General features: G+C 41.9%; 1 protein-coding gene across 1 annotated transcript in view; it reads left to right on the forward strand.

Annotated features, from left to right (window-relative positions):
* Positions 1 to 20,487, forward strand: part of GIPR (gastric inhibitory polypeptide receptor) — an 82,287-nt gene extending 61,800 nt beyond the window's left edge. Inside the window, exons 9-11 of the mRNA XM_033954632.1 lie at positions 7,597 to 7,735; positions 16,823 to 16,864; positions 19,705 to 20,487. Of these exons, the coding sequence (XP_033810523.1) occupies positions 7,597 to 7,735; positions 16,823 to 16,864; positions 19,705 to 19,989 (466 nt within the window). The 3' untranslated portion in view covers positions 19,990 to 20,487. The remainder of the gene's footprint in view (positions 1 to 7,596; positions 7,736 to 16,822; positions 16,865 to 19,704) is intronic.
* The last annotated feature ends 494 nt before the right edge of the window (positions 20,488 to 20,981 follow it).

Genomic DNA, 20,981 nt, shown 5'->3' on the forward strand with positions numbered 1-20,981 from the left:
GCAAGGAGCAGAATGAGGTAGGGCTAGGTGTCCTATTTTTTTAAAGAGGAAATCTGGTAACTCTATCTAAACACTTTTGGCCAAAACCAAGCTGCAGCCAAAACGTATTGCTTGGTTTTGGCAGCAGCTAAAATTGAAACCGAAAACTAAAGTTTGAATGTGAACCAATGAGGCCCACTGTGGATTGTCAAAGCTGCAATTAGCAGCCTTCCGTTAAACCCAGAGGAGTTATTACTCTTCATTCTCTGGACCTGCAAACACAGGCTGATAACACAGGAGAGCCATTTTAACAATAACATCTCAACAAGTATGGCACATTTAGGTTCCCAAGTCAATGTAGGTGTAGCTAAATGTAAGACCTCCTTTTAGAAAGATGTTTAGATGAACACCTAGACAAGGTCTGGAAAATGGCAAAAGTGTAGGGTTACCATACATCCGTGAAAACCTGTACATGTCCTCTTTATAAAGGACTGTCCAGATGGTTTTTTAAATTGTGGAGTCTGTCTGGGTTTGGTAGGGCCTGCTTACAAAGAATCCGGTGGCTCTCCCCCTCTTACCTCCTCGGCACATCAATTCTATTTTCTTCAGCTCACTGACAGCTCAGCAACGTGAACCTGCTACCATTGGCCTGCTCCAGAAGCCACTTCCTTGCAGGTTCCGCCTCAGCGGGAACAGAAAGTCGCTGCAGAGGCAGTTTCTGGGGCAGGCCGACGGCCGCAGGCTCACATTGCTGAACTGCCAGCGGCCTGAAGAACATAGAATTGCAGCACTAAGAAGGTAAGAGGAGGAGAGCCACCTGATTTTTTATAAGCCGGCCATGCCAAATTAGCTTCTGGGGGGCTGGGATGGGGTGGGGTCATGTGTCCTCTATTTTTCTGGTCAAAAATATGGTAACCCTCAAAAGAGGTTCATAAAGAATTTATTTGGTGGGACCAAGGCTGGGGCCAGCCGTAAGGATGGAGACCAGGCAAGCTAGGTATCAGACTTCCATTTCACTCACATAAAAATCCAGACCACACCATGTAGTAAACTCAAAACTTGAACTTTACTGCTCATTCAGTTGATGAAACACAGTTCATAACAAACAATGACAACTGTCAACTTACAGTACATACATTGGTCCTCTTCTCTTCCTCCAGTACAAAAAAAATTAGTTTCTTCCAAGTTACAGATGTTATTAGTTTTCTTCAATCCACATACCCTGGTCACCTTGTAGATGGAGGATATGCATGGTTTTAAACTCAAGATGTTCCTTATCAGATGTTACAGATTCATCAGTAGAGCTTACAAGTATACAGAAATCTAGTTAACAGACACTGTGGCACTGATGATAATTACTTAGATGTTAACCCCTCTTGCATTAGAAGTTGTATCTGTCTGAGTAAGCACAGTAGGGAGCCTGGATGATTTAGGTAGATAGTCCTATGACAAAAACACTCCTTCTCTGAGGTCAAATGGAGGTCTTCTAGGGTCTCCAACCTGAAAGTTAAAACAAGCCAGCAACCTTCTGTAGGATTGGTACTTGCCTCTGTAACACTGCTCCTCTAGCAGCTGCCTAGATGGGACTAACTCATGACTGTCACTGACTCACTGGTCACACTGCTACAGGCATTAGCAAGTAGGGTCTCCCTCAGGAGAAAACCTAAGACAAGGTTTTGGAGGCAAAGTCAGAGTTTAAATTTTCTTTAAGGATGTATACTACTGCCACTAGCAACTCCCCTTCAGAAGGTTCAAGCCCTCCTCTGCTTCTAAAGTTCCCTTCCAGAAACTACCAGGAGTTGAACTCAAGGCCTCTGACAGGCTACTGGTGACAGGATGTCCGAGTACTTCATGCTCCAGAAAGGTGCAGGAAGCACACAGGAAAATAAAAAGGTTAAAGTGCAGCCTAAAGACCCTAAATCTCCAGATAGGTAAATAAAAAAAACACATGCATAGCCAAGTACTCCTATAATTTGGCAGAATAAACTCCCCTACCAGCCAGACACAGAACTGATGAACTATTAGAAACAGCAAAGGGAAAAAATACATACATAATTTTATACTGTATGTCTTCCCTTCTTGTTACATAAATAGTTTCAAGTTTTCAAGTTTATTAAAAATTTGATATACCACCTTATCATTTATTTCAAGCATGATAAAATAGGGTAAAGGAATCCAAACATTGGTCTACACAATCCAAAATTAAAAAAATACCACATGATGTTACTGAATGTGTGGACTCTATGTTCTGCAAAAATCAAGAGCAATACATTTTTCAAATAATTTTCTAATAATAGGGTGGTTTGAAAGGTTTGGTAAAAAAAAAACAAGTTAAACAACATAGTCTCCATCAAAGGCTATACACTTGGAGAGGCATTTTTTATAGAATTTATAAGGGCTCCTTTTAAGAAGCTGTGTTAGCGGTTTTAGTGCACGCAGCTTTTTAGCGCGCGCTAAATCCGCACTACGTGGCTAGAACTAACGCCAGCTCAATGCTGGCGTTAGCATCTAGTGCAACCAGCAGTTTAGTATGCGCTATTACGCACGTTAAACCGCTAACACGGCTTCGTAAAAGGAGCCCTAAGTTTGGATGTTTTGGGAAAGACATCCAGAAATCCAGTAGAGAAAATTTCCATTTTCAAAACAGCAAGACAGCTATCTTCTTTTTTTTTTTTTTTTAAATGATCTGTCTAGCTACCTTTCTTAATAATTCTAAAGGTTTTTTTAATTTTCTGGCCACCAATTTTCTAATCCTATTCATGAGCTTAATTCCCTCCTCCTATTGTGTTTCCCTCTAATATACTTTTGCCATAAATTTGTAGTTTTGCCCTTTTCCCTATTGTTTCAAAAATTAGTGTTTGTTTGTGTAGTCCAGGTTTGTCTAACAATTTAATACATACATGTCTAATATTGTACATAAGTCTATCTTTCTGTATTTTTTAAATTTTGTTCAACGCTTTGTACTAAATAAAAAGATAATACATCTATCTTTTGGGCCATTTTCAAATACGAAGAAGTCCAAATAAATAACGCACAAAAGCAAGCTATTGGGATGTCCAAGCAACCAGCATTCTTAGCAAACTGGCCATACAGATATCTGAGCAGAGGGGTACTCTAGGAGGTACTGCAGTGAATGTCATATTTAAAAATCCCAGGAACACCCCACTATAAACTGTTTATATTGTATGGTGAGCCCTCAAAACCAACCCAAAATGTATTGTAGTCATCTGTACACAACAATAGCCCTTATGCCCGCAGGTGTCCTCTTTATGTAGGTAGTGTTACCAGATTTTTGTCTGGAGAAACCCAAGCACATAGCCCTGCCCTGTTCCATCTCCAGCCCTGCCCCATTCTGCCTCCAGCCCTACCACCCCCTGCAAAGGCTCGTCTTTGTTTTCCGACTTCTGGGCCACATCTGGAGGGTCTCCGAACATGCGCAGATGCGTGTGACATCATCCGTGTGTGCTCAGAGGTCCTCCAAACGCGGCCGGGAGGTCAGGGATTTCCAAAACCCAGACAAACTACCAGGTTTTGGAAAGTCCATCCAGGCACCCAGACATGTCCTCTAAAAAGAGGACATGTCTGGGTTTTCCCGAATGTCTAGTAACCCTATACGTAGGTTGAGTACAATTCCCAACGCTCACTTCGTTCTGCTGGCCAGAACCTTCTTTCAGTCCCCTCCCTGAAAATCATTGGTACAAGAAGAGCAGACATATTCTCCGTGACGGGTCCCCTATGGTGGAATGCCCTTCCACAATACATTTGTAACGAAAAAGATGTTTTAACATTTTAAAAACTTTTAAAATCCTATTTATTTAAAGACGCTTTCAATATTTAAATGCAGAGTTAGATTCCTAAGAATGCTGTGGCTTACTTCCCTTTTCCTTTTGTTATTTCCCTTCTTCTACCCCAATTGAAAATTGTAACTTTTATTCTTTCCTTCCCAATTTCACATTTGTTTATGACATAAGAATATTGTTAAATGTGTACCTCTTTTATCTTACTATATTTTTGATTTGTACATCGCTTAGTGATTCTAATAGGCGATTTATCAAATTTTATTAATAAACTTGAAACTTGAAACTTTTGGAGGGTTCACTATACAATATAAGCAGATTATAGTGACATGTGTACCTGGGACTTTTAAATATTACATTCACTGCAGTACCCCTCTCCTCTGCTCAGCTATCTATCTGACCATCTGAAACTGTAAAATAGGCAGGAATATACTGGGGGGGGTGGTTCATATCTTTGGGTGATGGGAGAGGGCTGGTGACCAGTGGAGGAATAAGGGAGGGGGGGGGCTCATGCTTTAATCTGTCCAATGATCATTTGGTCAGTTTGGGCACCTTTTTGACCCTTATTTGTTTTTAAAACAGGTCTAGCTCCAAATGTCTAAATCAGTGTAAATCTTTTGACACCTATGGATTGGCGGAAATAAAATAATTATTTTGTGGACCAGCACCAGTCCACAGACCAGCAGTTGAAGAACGCTGGGCTAAGTCGTGTTGAAGAACACTGGGCTAAGTCGTGCCCATCTCCACCCAATTTCTGCCCCAGACCCCACCTCCATAACAGTACTAATTGTAACACCATTTTTTCTATTCATTTTTCATATTTATACACACATACACACACACACATACAATATAATCGTATTAACAACACATAATGGTTAACCACAAAATTAAAATACACAAAGCACACTGTATGCTTTTCAACATTCATTCCTACCAGAAAATAGATAACCCCTTGCAAATGCAGAACCAAAAACTAAAAGTACTAATATTTACAAACAAACCCTAAGATGCAAGACTCTGCAAGCAGTACAACCCCAGAGGAAAAGAAACAAATGCATTTCTTCCTGAACAGACAGCAGATGTTAATCACTAAATTAAAAAAATAAAAGCATTCCCCCTACCATTGTTGTCTTTCTCCCTCCATGCTGTGCCTTGCCTTCTGGCCTGCCCCCTGGTGTTATCTTTGGGCCGATACAAGGTGCGATCAACATGGCGTCTTTGGGTCAGCTCCCTGAGTGCTGCATTGCACAAAGCTGTGGGCAGCAGCTCCTCGCGCACGTCCTTGTGCCTCATCTGGAAGCCTTCCCTCTGATGTTGCGATGTCAGAGAGAAGGCTTCTGGTTCATACACAGGATGAGCGTAAGAGCCTTTTCCCACGGCTTTGTGCACTGCAGCATTCAGGGAGCCAGCCCGAAGACGCCGCGTTGATCGCACCATGGACCGGCGGCTGAAGAACACTGTCTTCTGTCTAATGGACTGGCAGAAAATTTCTGCAGACCGGCACCAGTTCACGGACCGGCGGTTGAAGAGCACTAATCTAAATTATGCCCTGGACTTTTTGTTAAAAGTTTGATTATCCCTGCAGAACATCCAAGTCCTAAGCCCACCCTTAGCCTGCCGAAAACACATCTCTAACATGCCCCCCTTAAGATTTAGATGCACTGGAGCAAAACAACCAGAAATAAGTCTGGAAAGTCAGTTTTAAAAATGCCCAATTGTACGTTTTTCACTAGTAAGATGTCCAAGTGCCAGTTTATGCTGTCTTTTGGACATCTGTGTTTTTTGAAAATGAGCCCCTTAGTCTAACAAGTTTTCAGTTTTTTCATATTGTAGGACAAATAGCTTGCAAATAAAACTGAAAACTCACTGAACTAAGTCTATAGCCCTCGATGGAGGCTACATTGTTTAACTTGCTTTTTTACCAAACTTTTCAAATCACCTCAGTTATAAACTTCATTTCATTGTAATATAATTTCTCAGAGACACGGAAGAGCAAATCAAGGCAGTAGAGGCGGCGAAGCAGCGTGTTTACAGTGCTGTGGCCGCTGCTGGAGCCAAGAGGTTTGTCAACCGCGGGAAGGGAAGGGAAGGGAAGAGGGTGGCGGTGGCGGCAAGGGACTAAGGTAGCCGGCCAGACCGCGAGAAGAGAAAATCGTGTGGGAGGCTCAATGGGGATTGGGGGGGAGGGGCGAAGACGAACTGAGCCCTTGCTTTCTCCCTAGCTCCCAGTGCCCTACCGGTTTGTACACTGCGATCTGAAGAGCAGGGAGTCCAACGCTGGCGGCTGGAAAGCAATGCGGCTGGGAAGCAGTAAGGCTGGGGACTCGCGCATGCGCACTCCTGCAAAGCCACGGACATACATCTCATAGATCAGGGATTTCAGATCACGCAGGTCTGAGTGCGCATGCGTGTCTAGCGTTTTATTATATTAGATAATTTAAATAATGAAAGTCCATATTTTACATCCAAGCAAAACGCCATCTGCAAACATGGACCTCAGCTAATGAAAACTGAAACTAAGGGCCTGCTTTACAAAGCCGCACGGTAACGGCCCCAAAGCCCATAGAGATTTTTGCCGTGCGGCTTTGTAAAACAGGCCACAATGCTTTAATGGCTTTGTGCCACATTAGGAGTGTCAGCTGATGTCATATCTCCACAGAGAGGCTAATTACTAAGGAGCTTATCAACCAAATTTATAGACTTAAATTCCTACTAAGCTTTTATATCAAAGCATTTATTTGGAGCACTCTATTTACTATATAAATTACTATGCAATATCATAACTGCACTACTTGCAATCCACATTACACAAAAAAGAATGCAAAGAGTAGCTCTAGGCTACCTTACAATCTCTGGTGCTCTATTGGTGTAGACAGGGCAGGAGTGATCCCCAGCTCTACTCTCAAAATGGCTGCCATGACTTCTTGAAGCAATCTCATGTCACCCCTCAAGTCACTTCACTGGCTCCCTATCTGCCATCGCATACAGTTCAAGATCTTATTGCTGACCTACAAGTGTGTTCATTCTGCTGTGCCTCAATATCTCTCCTTGCTTCTCTCTCCTTATACACCTCCCAGAGAATTCCGTTCCTCAGATAAGTCACTCTGAGCATTACCCTTCTGCTCCACTGCCAATTCCAAACTTCGTTCCTTTCATCTAGCTGCCCCTTATGCCTGGAATACATTACCCGAGTTTGTCTGTCTAGCCCCTTCCCTTGTTTAAAAGCAAACCCATTTTTGTTTGTATGTTGGTTGAATTTTTTGGTTTTGTTTATTGCCTCTTGTTATTTCTTCTTAATTTTTGTTTTTATTTTCTTTTAATAATATATTATTGTAAACCGCTTAGACTAACTGTGGTTGTATTTGGGGTATATCAAATAAATTTAAACTTGAAACTTCTTAGTGGTTGCTATATGTACTTCCAATTAATACCTTTTGTAATGGGACAGTGGCATCCTGTGGTCAAACTGTAAAAGCTATCCATTGAAATCTATTGACAATGACTTCTAATTGTTTGATATATTATCATGCGAGATTTCATGTTGTTCTCTCCAAATCAACAAAATGAAAATGTTTAGGTACTACTCCATTCAAATCATCCTTCCCTTTTGCCCTCTAAGTCAAAGATGCATTCAGAGACACTCACTCACAAAGTGCTTGAAAATAATTTCACAACATATGTTCCACATGCTTTCATAAAGTAAATAGACTAGTACAATGAGGGTGGAAATAGGGTAAAACTAGAATTAGTATACTGTCCCTAATTACCTGGAGCCCTCTGGCTACATTGCCCTGACTGTTTCCTCTCTTGGACTCAGGCTGGCAAAATCCACACTGGCGTTAATTCCATTACTGGGGATCCATGCGGTGGTGTTTGCAGTGGTGCCGGATGAGCAGGCAATGGGAATTCTACACCATGTTAAACTTTTCTGTGACCTTTTATTCAGCTCTTTCCAGGTAAGAGAGGTGATGGGACAGTTGTTTAAATGGGGGAGAGTCTTGGGTTTCTTGGATGGTCCTCTGAAACCTAGGACAGATTGATCTCTTCCTGGTAATACAGAGTAATACTTTTAAAGGATTAAAACCAATAGGAGGAAATTCTTTTTCACTCAAGAGAATAGTTAAGCTCTGGAATGTGTTGCCAGAGGATGTGGTGAGAGCAGTTAATGTAGCTGGTTTAAAAAAAGGTTTGGTCAAGTTCCTGGAGGAAAAGCCTGAGACAAACATGGGATGGTAGCATGGAATGCTGCTACTATTTGGGTTTTTGCCAGATACTTGTGACTTGGATTGGCCTCCGCAAAGACGGGATACTGGGCTAATGGACCATTGGCTATTCTTATGTTCTTATGGTTCCTGCCTCACTGATTGTCACCAGCTAAACTATGCCCCAATATAAAGTTCTGGGCCATGTCCAGGCACCAAAACTGAATATTGGGGCATAATTCTGGGTGACCAGGCCTCCTGAAGCTTATGCGGGCCCAACTGATATTCAGCTGGGGTCACTTCAGGAGCAAAATATATTTTAAAACAAATAAAACCAATACATAAGTACAACAAAACTATATCCAAACATAAAATAATAACATACCCCCCTTAATCAAGCCATGCTGCCAAACAGCGCTAGCTAAATGCCAAGCCATCCATAGGAATAGAAAGGCCAGCTCAGCATTTAACTCGGCTTGATAAAAGGGGGAATAATGAATAAATAATATAAAATGTCATAATGAATTAAATAACACTAAAACTTAACAAAAATATAGACATCCTAATAAATAATAAGTAATAAATAACTGAATAAAACATTTTAGTACATTAGTGTTAGACAGGCAGGATTTTTTTTCTCTTTCCTTTTTCCTTGTACTCTGTGCTCTAGGGCTGCTAGTAGAACATGAAAAAAAACTAATCCAGATAATGATGGAGGGACAACAGCAGCAGCAATTTATGCAGGTGCACTTGGAACAGCAGCAACAACTCATATAGAAGCCGATAGAACTGCAACAGGGCTTATAGGCCCAGGCATCTCTAAGAATACAAGGATCTGGATCCCATATGGCTGTTCCTGTTCCCATGTTATCTAAAATGGCAATAGAGGATGATCCAGATCACTTCTTGGTTAATTTTGAAAGGACTGACTGTTTAGTTGGTTGGCCGGAGGCCGTGTGAACTACATATCTAGGAAACCCGATAACAAGGGCAGCCAAATTGTGTTCCTGATGGTCATGCTTTACTCAAAAGTTTTGGAAAGCTACCCTCCAGACAAAAGAGACACCTCACAGTTTTTTTCTACAGACTGAAAGAGGTTGCATAGAGGTGGTTACAACTGGAGGAGAGAACTGGGGTGGCAATAGCAAATGTGGTTCTCCTAGAGCAGTTCCTGGATGGACTACCCCATGCTATGAGACAATGGGGTAAGACAACATCCTAAGCTAATGCTAGAAACTGCCTTGGAAGTCGCAGACGTGTTTCATCAAGCCAAACCAATGCCTGAACCAGGGAGAGAAAAGAAGCCAGGGAGAAGTCCCTGGAAGCAGGAAGAAATGGCAAGGTTTGAGCACCCTAGGAAAATAAGACAGCCATTAAGTCCAGGAGGCCTGTTTCCCCCAGGATATCCTGGGCCATGTGGAACCAGAAATAAGAACCAAACTCTCCCCTTTGCTTTTCATATGGAACCAAGGGACATTTGGCAAGAGACTGCTTGGGAATGAATGAAAACACTATGGATGTGAATGTGGTAGAACATCGTGACTGTAATATTGTAGAGTCCTCTCATCCCAGAGGTAGGAACTGCCTGATGGAAGTGGAACTAAATGGGAATCCAGCAGCGTCAAGACTCTGATACAAAAAGAAACAGTTACACGATTGCAAGTCAACTATGAACAGACTGTGATGCTATCGTGTGTGCATGGAGATCACAGACAGTATCCTGCAGTCCAGGTGTCTATTAAGACTCCACAGAGATTTTGCCATGGCTTCCCTATCCATTTGTCTTGGTTCGGGACTTCTTGAAGTTTAGAGCTATCTGGGCTCAGTTAACTGTAAGTCCCCAGAAAAGTGAGGAAGAGTCTTTCCACATGATCTTTCCTTTGAAAGACCCTGACTTCTGTGTAGAGGAACCAAAGATGCCAAAACCCCACTGACAGCAGTGGCAGGAAAAATTGCAAGGTCTCCTGAATTGGGGGGCTTTAGTTGATGAGGATCCAGTATCAGGAACAGGATACCCTAGACACGTTGGATAGCCTGCCCTAATGGAGGGAGGGTGGATCCCCAGGGGATTTTAAGAGAACGCAGGCAGAGGATAAGTCCAATAGGACAGCCTGAGCTCAGGTGGTGACTGTGGATTGGAAGTTTCCAAGTTTATTAAAATTTGATATTCCACCTTATCAGAATTCAAAGCGGTTTTACATAAAATTTAAAACAAAACATAGAAACAACATACAATTTAAAATATGGCAAGAAAATAACAAAAACGGGATTACAAGACTAACAGGCAGACCTTGACAAATTGGCACAGGAGGAGAGGGGAGAACTACAAAACGTTTGTATAGGAAAGAATGGAGAAAGAGAAAAACAAGAGGGAGAGGGAATACAGGTTTTAGCCAGAAAGGCTAGACTGGCATTGACTTAAAACATCCTTAAAAGAACAGTCATACTTCAAAAGCGTCTTTAAAAATAAATGTTTTTAGGCTGGACTTAAAGTTATCTAACGATGTGATCTCTCATTTAGTTCTGAGCCGAGTTCCAAAGCGAGGGGGTGGAAACAGAAAAAATGTTGTTTCCCATAGTATTAATATGTCTTAATGAGGGGATTGAAAGCAGATTTTGGTTAGATGATTGAAGCGAGCGCTGAGGGGAGTGTGGGATCAAAAGTCTATTAATGAACCCTGTGGGCAATCAAAATCCCTCTAGGATAGCACTCCTGTACTTCATAATTAAAGGGGATCTGTTGTATGGGGTGGCTAAGAGAACTCTGGAGGGGAGGATATAGAACAGCCCTATCACAGGCAAGTCATGCAATTAACCCATAGTTACCTACTAAGAGGTCACTTGGGGGAGGAGAAAACCTGAGAACAGATTTTGGCCTGGTTTGTCTTGCCAGATCTATACAAGAAAATACAAATATTTTGTCAATCCTGCCTGACCTGCCATTTGAATAATCCTGCAAGGGCTACACCAGTCCCTCTTGTGCCTATGCCCCTGATCAACACCCTTTTGAGCGAGTGGCTATGGACTTTTGGGACCTCTGGAATGTACCATGTGGGGCAACAAGTATATTTTAGTCATTTTGGACTATGCCACTCAATATCCAAGTTTCAAGTTTAATAGAAATTTGATGAATCGCTTATTCATAATTTACTAAGCGAATTACAGTAAAATCCAAAGTAAACATACAACATACAATTTTAAAATTTAGCTAAAAAAAAAAAGGGTTAGACGAACAGACAAACAGACAAGACTGAATACAAAGGGAATAAAGGGGTAAAGTTACAAAATTAATAATTTTGAAGAAAAAAAAGAACTATAGAGGGAAAAAACATAAGGAGCGGTATCCATTTTTCTTTCTTTTGTTTTTTAATTTTTTGGTAGGGAGTCTACTGCACTGTATATATTCCATTCAGAAGTTAAAAGCATCTTTAAACAAAAAAGTTTTTAATTTATTTTTAAAATGGCTAATATCTTTTTCGTCTCTTATGTATTGAGGTAGGGAGTTCCAGACCTGGGGGGGCCACTATTGAAAACATATCATGACGCCTAGTGCCAATAACTTTTAAGGAAGGGACTGCGAGTAGTCCTTGGGCCTATTTATAAATTGCGGTTCGCTCGTAGATAAGGTTTTAAATACTAGGAGTAGAATTTTAAAGGTAATGCGGTGGTTAATGGGAAGCCAGTGTGAATCAACCAGGATAGGAGTTACATGATCATATTTTTTACCGTTGTGAATCAGTTTAACGGCTATTGCTCTGCACGACATGTAGGTCACTACGGTGGCCATGGCCTTGTGGGAAGTCTTTTCCCAGATGGGAATCCCTGTGGAAATATTGACAGACCAAAGGACCACCTTTATGTCCAAGGTCATGAAACAGAACTGTGCCCTGCTAAAGGTAAAGATGTTATAGACGTCCACTTACCATCCATACTGGTGGATTATTTCAATAAAACTCTTAAGCATATGCTACGAAAATTTGTGGCCAAATATGGGAAAAACTGGGATTTTCTCCTTCCATACATGCTGTTTGCCATTTGAGAAGTACCCCAGAACTCAACAGGGCTTTTTCCATTTAAACTATTATATGGGTGGCAACCAAAATGAACCCTGGATGTGGTTTGAGAAGCTTGGGAGGAAGAACCCGACCGAGGGAAGAGTTTGGCGGAATATATACTCACTTAGAGAATAGCATAAGGACAAATTTGTCCCCATCCCCATGGGATCTATCTCCATCAATGTCCCATCCCCGCAAGTTGTGTTCCTGTTTCTGCACCATTCCTGCAAGCTCTGCCCTCATCAGCACAAGCCTTGAACACTTATGATTTTAAAGTGTTCAAGGCTTGTGCAAATGAGGACAGAACTTGCAGGGATGGGGCAGGGACAGGGATGGAGATAGATCCTGCAGGGATCGGGACAAATTTGTCCCCGTGACATTCTCTAGTACTCACCATGCAGGAGAGACTGAAGAAAGCAGGGGAAGCAGGCAAGCTCTGCTTGGAAGAGAAAGCTCAGGAGAAACAGGCCCAAGCCTTCAACCAGAGAGCTGTGCAGAGAGTCTTCCAGCTGGGAGATAGAGTCATGGTCCCCCTGGCATCTTCTGAAAACAAGCTATTGTGTAAGTGACAGGGACAGTATGAAATAGGTGGTAAAGGTCTTCCATATCAATCTATTAAAGAAGTGTATCTTGATGACTGCAACATTAGTCCAGAGGGATGACTTTGGCCCAGAGGTCACAAATGAGCTGGGACTCCTATAAGTTCCCTTTAATGACCAGCTTTCTTCTCCACAGAAGGCTGATCTGGAATAATTGGTAAAGCAAAACCAAGATTTGTTTTCAAAGAAGCTGGGCTGGACTCACCTTGCAATTCATGACATTATCACTGAACCAGGGGTGGTAGTCCGGAAATTTCCTATTTGATCCCAGTAGCAGGTTGTGGCAAAAGGAATTTCTTACATGCTGGAGCTAGGTGTTAATTGAGGAATCTACCAGCAGTCAGTCATCTCCCATTATACTGGTGCCAAAGCCAGATGGCAGCATCTAGTTCTATATTGACTTCAGAAAAGTGAATGCTGTCTCCAAACTAGAGTCTTACCTTATGCCAAGGGTGAATGAGCTGATCAAGTGACTAGGAGGAGCCCAGTTTATCTCCACAACAGACCTGACCAAAGGATATTGGCAAGTACCCCTTACGCTGGAAGTCAAGAAGAAGATGGCCTTTTCCAATTCATAGTACTATCTTTTGGACTTCAAAGACCTACCAAAGCCTGGTTGACTATCTTTTAAAACTGCACAGAAAATATGCAGCGACATACCTAAATAGCATTGTCATTTATAGTAAAGACTCGAGAACCCATCTCATTCAAGTGGATTCTGGACAGTTTAAGGCTTGCTGGGTTGATGGCTAATACAAATAAATGTTTCTTAGGAAGACAGGAGATCCAGTACTTGAGGTATTCATTGGTAGAAGGTCAAGTTAAATCACAGATTCGGAAAGTGGAAACCCTTACCTGAAGGTAGGTACTCCAAACCAAGAAACAAGTACACTCCTTCCTGGGATTCATTGGATACCACAGGCGATTCATCCCAAACTTCACTGAGAAAGCAGAACCCCTGACCCGCCTTTTATAGAAGAAAGCCTGGAAAAAGATTTAGTGGTCATCAGAACTGGACACAGCATTCTGAACTCTGAAGGAGATGTTTGTTTGGAGGCAGTACTGGTCAACCCGGACTTCAACTGTCTCTTTGTGGTGCAAACAGATGCCTCAGATGTTGGTCTGGGGGCTGTCCTGACCCAAGAAGTAAATGGAGAGGAACACCCAGTGCTTCCATTAGCCCTAACCTGTTACCTAGGGAGGAACTATTTGATAATTGAGAAGGAAGTCCTAGCAGTCAAATGGGCTTTGGAAATATTCCAGTATTATTTATTAGGTCACCAACCATGCACCTCTTTACATAGAAACATAGAGCATGACGGCAGAAAAAGGCCGACGGCCCAACAAGTCTGCCCACTCAAATAACCCACTCCCCTAAGCACTTCCTCGAAGTGACCCCACATGTTTATCCTATTTATTCTTAAAATCGAGCATGTTGCTGGCCTTTACTACCTGAAGTGGAAGATTATTCCAATGATCAACCACCCTTTTGGTGAAGAAATACTTCCTAATGTCCCCATGAAATCTCCCACCCCTGATTTTTAGTGGATGCCCTCTTTAGTGGATGACTCGCTACAAGGAAGCGAATGTAAGCATAATCAGGTTTCAGGTTTTATTAAAATTTGATTAAAATGCTTATAAAAGTTTCTAAAAGTAGTAATAAAATATTCTTTGAGAGATATAAACAACAGACATTACTCATGACATATTTGAGTAATGAAGTGGTTCCTTCGCCTTCAAGCCTTCAGCTTTGAGATGCGACATAAGATGGGCCAAGAGCATTCTAATGCTGACATTCTGTCTCCAGAGGTGGACCCAAACATAGAAGGTGCTCAACCGGGCATGAATGAGCTGAGGGGGAGAGAGTCTATAGAATGTTACCTCTCCCCCTGCTGGATACTCCTTCACCATGTCAGAATCACCTTAACATAGGTAGCTCCTCCTTAGAGTAAACTGACCATATGTCCCATTTTGAACGGGACTGTCCCGATTTTAATTACCTTGTCCCATAGTCCCGAAGAACAGCCTGACTGGGCCGGAACTTCTTCTCTGATGCCAGAATTGACATTGGGGGAGGGAGGCTTGTGGGCCTGGCGCTTGTGCAGTGCAGTTGCTGCATGCGCTTTAGTGTTGCTGCATCGGGGAAGCGGGGCCAGGGAAAGCAGGCTGGCTTGGGGAGGCAGGGAGAGAGAAAGACAGACAGACAAAGAAAGAAAGGGGACAGGGAGAGAGAAAGAAAGAAAAGGGGGCAGGGAGAGAAAGAAAGAAAGGGGTCAGGAAGAGAGAAAGAAAGAAAGAGGGGCAGAGAGAGAAAGAAAGAAAGGGGGCAGGGGAAGCAGGCTGCGTCGGGGAAGCAGGGTGGCTTGGGGAGGCACTGAGAAAGAAAGTAAGAAAGAGGGTTAGGGAGAGAGGAAGAAAAAATTGGACTCATGGAGGGACAGAGAGAGATGTTGGTTGGGGAAGGAAATGAGGTCTGGAGGAGAGGAAGCATTCAGGAGGCAGAAAGAAGGGAAGAAATATTGGATGCACAGTCAGAAGGAAATGCAACCAGAGACTCATGAAATCATCAGACAACAAAGGTAGGAAAAATGATTTTATTTTCAATTTAGTGATCAAAATGTGTCCATTTTGAAAATTTATATCTGCTGTCTATATTTTGCACTATGAAGCAACCTGAAAAGCCTCCCTCAAAATTGCCTTCGGGCAGGAGGGCATCTGCACATGCACGGATGCCACGCAATGAAGTCACATGTGATGTCATCATGCCGCCTGCGCGTATGCCCTCTTGCCCGACCAGAGCAGGCAGCAAGGGGTGGGGCTGAAGCGGGGCTAGGGTGGGATTGGGGCGGGACTGAAAATTAGTAGATGTCCCGTTTTGAGGAAAAAATTTAATGGTCACGTTACTATAGAAGGAAGTGACAAGGGCAGGAGTCAGAGGAACAGCTAGCAGGACGTATAAGGCAGGGCCAGAACTAGGTTAGAGAGCCCCAGGAGAGTATGAAGAAGAAGTGGCCCCATCATACTCCTTGAATTCAATATCCAGATATTCTGCTTGTCTGAGGTAAGTCAGTTCTTTGAACTGACACATTTGAGCCTTGTTCTAAGGCAGGGATGTCCAACCTTGCCCTCACCAGGTTGGGTTTTCAGGATTTCCCCAGATAATATGCATGATATCTATTTGCATACAATGGAAGCAGCGCATGCAAATAGATCTCAAGCAAATTCATTAGGGAAATCCTGAAAACCCAACTAGATTGTGGCCCTCGAGGATGAAGGTTGTACAACCCTGTTCTAAGGTCTGGCTAGGACCAGACCTCACTACCTGTTTTGAATAAGACTCTTACATTCTGTATTTAGGGTGTGGCAGTACCAGCTTCAGGCTCAGCTCAGGACATTTTGTCAAATTAAGAGACTTTTTTTTTTTTTTTTTTTCTGTGTGCTCGATCCTGTGAAAGCAACAGGATTCAGGAAGTTTGTTGAGTTTTTTTAGCCAATAAAGAATTTTTCTGCACTATTGCTGGTCGTGTCTGGCTGTGAGTTTGCAAGTCCTAAACCCCGCTCATGCTGTTACACCGTACATAAATTTTAATCTCATGACTTCTTGTGCCATCTCTGGTAGTGCTGGAGAATAATTAACTGATCCCCATGGGAGGTCAGAAATGCAAATCCATATATGTACTAGGAGTAAAACAAAGACTGGCTCAAAGAATCCCTGATGACTGAGTCAGCTAGCAAAATACAACTCAAGAATGAATACAGGGGGGTGGAGAGATGTGCTGAGGGTCACACAGTGAGCAGTAGAGGTGACATCAGAGAAAGGGTGCCTAGGACTAATGTGTTTGTTTTGATATAAACCATGAACCATGAGCGGTATATCCATCCTGAAACCACTCTTAAACATGTCAGAACTGTTTAGAAAGTACTCTAGCTTTGTCTAGAACAAATAGGAATCTAAAAACACACATACTAATATAGAAGGGAGCATAATTAAACAAAAAAAGAACCCCTGGCACTAAACAGTCTTCTGGATGGAGGATGATAGTTGATACATTCCCATTTAAGGGCTCACAACAAATCCCACACAACAAATCCCGCCTCGCTATTATTTTCCAATGTGCTCACAGTTATCATCTGCTGGTTATCTTGAGAGATGTAACATGATCTTATCTCTTTCTCTTATCTCATAGGGATTACTGGTGAGCGTGCTGTACTGCTTTATCAACAAGGAGGTACGTAACACATTGGTCCTGGACATGTAATTTTATTATTCTCTATACCAAATTGCACAGGCTTTTATAGACTCTGTTCTTCCCATCACCCTTAGTAGCTCATTTAAATATGTATCTGGCATTTTTCTTGAATGCCATCTCTCCTCTCTTTCTGTCTCATGTATGTGTGGCTGTTTCTGTCTCCAGTACATTAAATAACAAATATATGAAGAAAGAGAGAGAGAGTGCCCAGAATGAGTTTGCTTTCATTTATTCACAAATTTTGTCACTATGCACAACCTTTGAAAGCAGTTTACAATCATAATACAATTACAATTTCAATCTTAGTAATAAATAATCATTAAAAAAAAAAGTTACACTCTGGACGATATTCAGACCGCAGACGGATGGCTAGCTGGCTGGCTATCTCCCTCCCACAGTTAGTGCTGACATGGATATTCAATTCTGGACCACTTCCAGTGACCGGCATTGACTATCTGGGCTTTTTTAGCAGCTAGAAAGTTAACTGGCTAAGTCAATATTCAGTGCTGCCTGATTAAGTTTATAACAGCCAAAGAGAGGACTGCTATTTGTGCAGCCTAATTTGACTGCTAAACTCGAAATGGGATGATTCATCATGGCCATTTCAGCGCGGCTGTGATGGAAACAGCCACATTGAGACCCAGATTCTCAAAACTTTAACGCCATCACTAAACTGTTTCCCAACGGTTTAGCCTGGCTGCATTTCAGCGGCAGGTTATCAAAATGGATTATCTCTGTCTTTAGCGAGCTTTCTAGCAGTCTCCGACAATGACATGCAAATGGGCTCTTCAACATTGAAATGAGCACTCCAGTGGATTATTGAAAATCGCAGAACCATTTTCTAAGAGCGACATTGGCTTTTGGCGACAAAAATCAGCGACTGGTCCAGAGGTGCCAGTACATTGCCAGCACTGTTAAAAGTGCATCTTGTGGTGTGTGTTTTACATTGGCTAATGAAAAAAAATAAGTTACATGATTCTCATAAATTGTAGTTATTTTTTTTTTTGTGGAAGAGGTAAAAGCATGCTTCTTGAGCGCATGTATGATACCCATGTCTTATGTGTTTCTAGTTGTGGCTCATGATAAAATTTTACATTAAAAACAAATTACAAGATTTACCTGAATTATAGTAGTTTTTGGGAGAGAAAGGCATGTTTTATGTGCGCTTGTTAAAAGCTAACGTTGCTTTTTCCTCCTCTCCCTTCCTTTCTTGCTTTATTTTCACACTGGGCTTTGCAACACAAATTGCTCATGCTGTGCTTATTGCATTGCATTGTTTTCCCGGCACATATTCACGCCTCTTTTACTGTCCACCGACCTCATTTACATGCGTGATTTTTTTTTTTTAGAATGACTTGCGCTTTTGAATTTGCTACAAGATCACCTGTGATAGCTCTCCATCGATTTTTAACACGGTTTATGAGAATCCTAGCCTGAATCATCCCCTTCTATTCCTGCAAACACAGAAAGCCCTAGCTTTCCACTGCTTCCTCCTCCACTGCCCCCTTCGACAGTCCTAAGCACAGTGGACGAGATGGAAATCCCAATGAGCATGCCCCTGAGTAACCAGTAAGATATTTTCCATTGTCTCTGGAGTTCCTGATTCTACTATTCCATCCATGCACACAAGGAATTTGCAAGTTCAGTCACCCAGTTGCTGAATCAGTTTTGGTTTTTGCAGGCATTGAGAAAAAGACATAGCTGTTTCATCTCGAGATGTTTTCATGGGACAATTCAGCTCTGAAATGGCCATACTGAACTGGCCGCAATGAATAGTCCTAGGCCCTCTAAACTTGGCTAGTTAGTCCTACAAATTGCCAGTTATTGTGTGATATAGTAGGTTAACTTTTAGCCACTAACTGGGAATATTCAGTGGAGGTAACTGGTTATTTTGCACTGAATATTCACATTTAGACAGCTAAATGCTATTTAACTGGTCAATGCCATTTCTGGCCCTTTAAATAGTGCTGAATATTACAGGGCCAACTGATAAGTGTGTCAATGTAAACATTTGAAGTAGTGTCCTTTTCAGCATTACAGTGGCTCAGAGACCAACATATTTAAAGGCTCAAACCACTAGTGGCTGAGTTTGACCGGGATACTCAAAGCCAGCTCTAATCAGAGCACCAGCATTCAACATCTAAATTCTGGCCAGGCACCAGAAGTGATTCAAGTACTAGCTGATATTCAGACCAATACCCAAAGGGATAAAGTTAGGGTAGCATTTTTTACTGTCACTGTTCTACTTTATCTTTATTTATTTATTTATTTATTTATTCGATTTTTAGCCCATTCTCCCAAAAGAGCCCAGAACGGGTTACAAAGTACATCCATAATCCAGACAGAGCAGAGATGACATTTTACATAAATTACAATATAGACATGACAATAAAACATATGTACTAAGAAGCATCTGGTGAAATTAAGTGACAAAGGTGAGTTGACTAGGTGGCATTTCAGGGTGAATCTGAGGATTTAACTGGGTTAGTGGATTGAAAATTGCTGCTAACCAAGTAAGTCTCAGGTTCATAGTGGCTCCACACCTGAACCATCCCAGCACAAACTTGAAAGTGCCACAGAAATCTCTTCTGATGATTAGTGGCACTATCTAGTTAAGTGCCTCTGAATATTAGCGGCAAAGCCTCTCAGTAGGATTTAACGGAGTAGGAGCCTTCCTATCTGGTTAAATTCTGCTGAATTATATCAACCCCTTTATTTCTATACTTAGAGCTAGGTCTGATATTTGGTTCCTTGGAGACACCACTCCCCACCGTGGACTTGGTTGCCCTTTCCTCATGCTCCCTTTTGTCTTTCCTCAGGTGCAGGCTGAAATCAGGAAGAAGTGGCAACGATGCCAGCTAGGCACAAACCTCCTGGAGAAGCATCAGAAGTCATGCATTAGCACAAGCACCCTTCAAGTCCGCTGTACCAGTATTGGTTACCATTCTCAAGAAAGAAGTCAAAGATATGACAAAGTGGATTACAGCTCTGAAAACTCATCTTCAGGGCAGAATCAGCACCCCAACGCCAAGCCCATAGCCAATTTGGGCAAGAAGCAGCAGCCTTGGCCAGGCGAAGCCAGGGATGCTCCTATACTGCATTAAGCATATCGGGAAAATGTTTTCTGAAATTTTTTGTTGCATGAAACCTAGAAGTTTTTTGTGTGAGGATATTTCTTGAAATCTACTTGGAAGATTAAAAAAACCCTCATGCTTTTTTTAAAGTATATGCTAATGGGAGCAGAATGCTGCAGACTTATAGAAAAAAAAACTTTCCCAGCCTCGCATTTATGATGTGTGATTTAACTTTCAAAGGAGCCTATTTATTAAAGGAGACCTACTTCCTGTTCAGGATCCAATAGTATACAAAGAAGGCCTGCTTTCTCTCAATCTGTGATTGTGTGCACTGTGTAAAGGAGACCTCCTTCTTGTATTACATGTACTGTGTAAAGGAGACCTGCCTTCTGCTCAAACAGTGATCATGTGTGCAATTTAAAGTTGCTCTGCCTTGTGCTCCAGCTGTCATGTGTACTGTGTCAAGGAGACCTGCTCAAGCTTTGATCGTGTGTGCTGTGTAAAGCAGCCCTGCCTCTGCTTGGGTTATGATCATGTGTGCCCTGTAAAGGAAACCTGCCTCTGCTCAGGCTGAAGGCAACAGTGATACAGATGTTCAATCAAACAAGAAAGATTTTCCAATTTTAAAAGATTTTCTGCTAGATTTTTTATTTATTTTTTTTTTTTTTTACAAATTTGAGCTTCTAGGAAGCACCTTGAGTTGCCAAAACTTTTCCAAAATGCATATATTTATAACTATTGAGCAAAAACTCAATGTTGAACTTAAACTCAATGGCAGCTCATGTTGTAAGCAAAATATCCATTGCCCAGCCCTTCTCCTATAGGTCAGGTATCATAGAAGGGAGCACAGGTGATTGAGAAACATAGAAAAATGAAGGCAGATAAAGGCCTATCTAGTCTGCTCATCCATGCCATCTACTATCCCTTCCTCTCTCTTAGAGATCCTATGTACTTATCCCAAGCTTTCTTGAATTCAGATGCAATTTTCGTTTCTACCCTCTCCACAAGGAGGTTGTTCCATG

This window comes from Geotrypetes seraphini, chromosome 8 (genome assembly GCF_902459505.1).
Source record: "Geotrypetes seraphini chromosome 8, aGeoSer1.1, whole genome shotgun sequence".
Classification (NCBI taxonomy): Eukaryota; Metazoa; Chordata; class Amphibia; order Gymnophiona; family Dermophiidae; genus Geotrypetes; species Geotrypetes seraphini.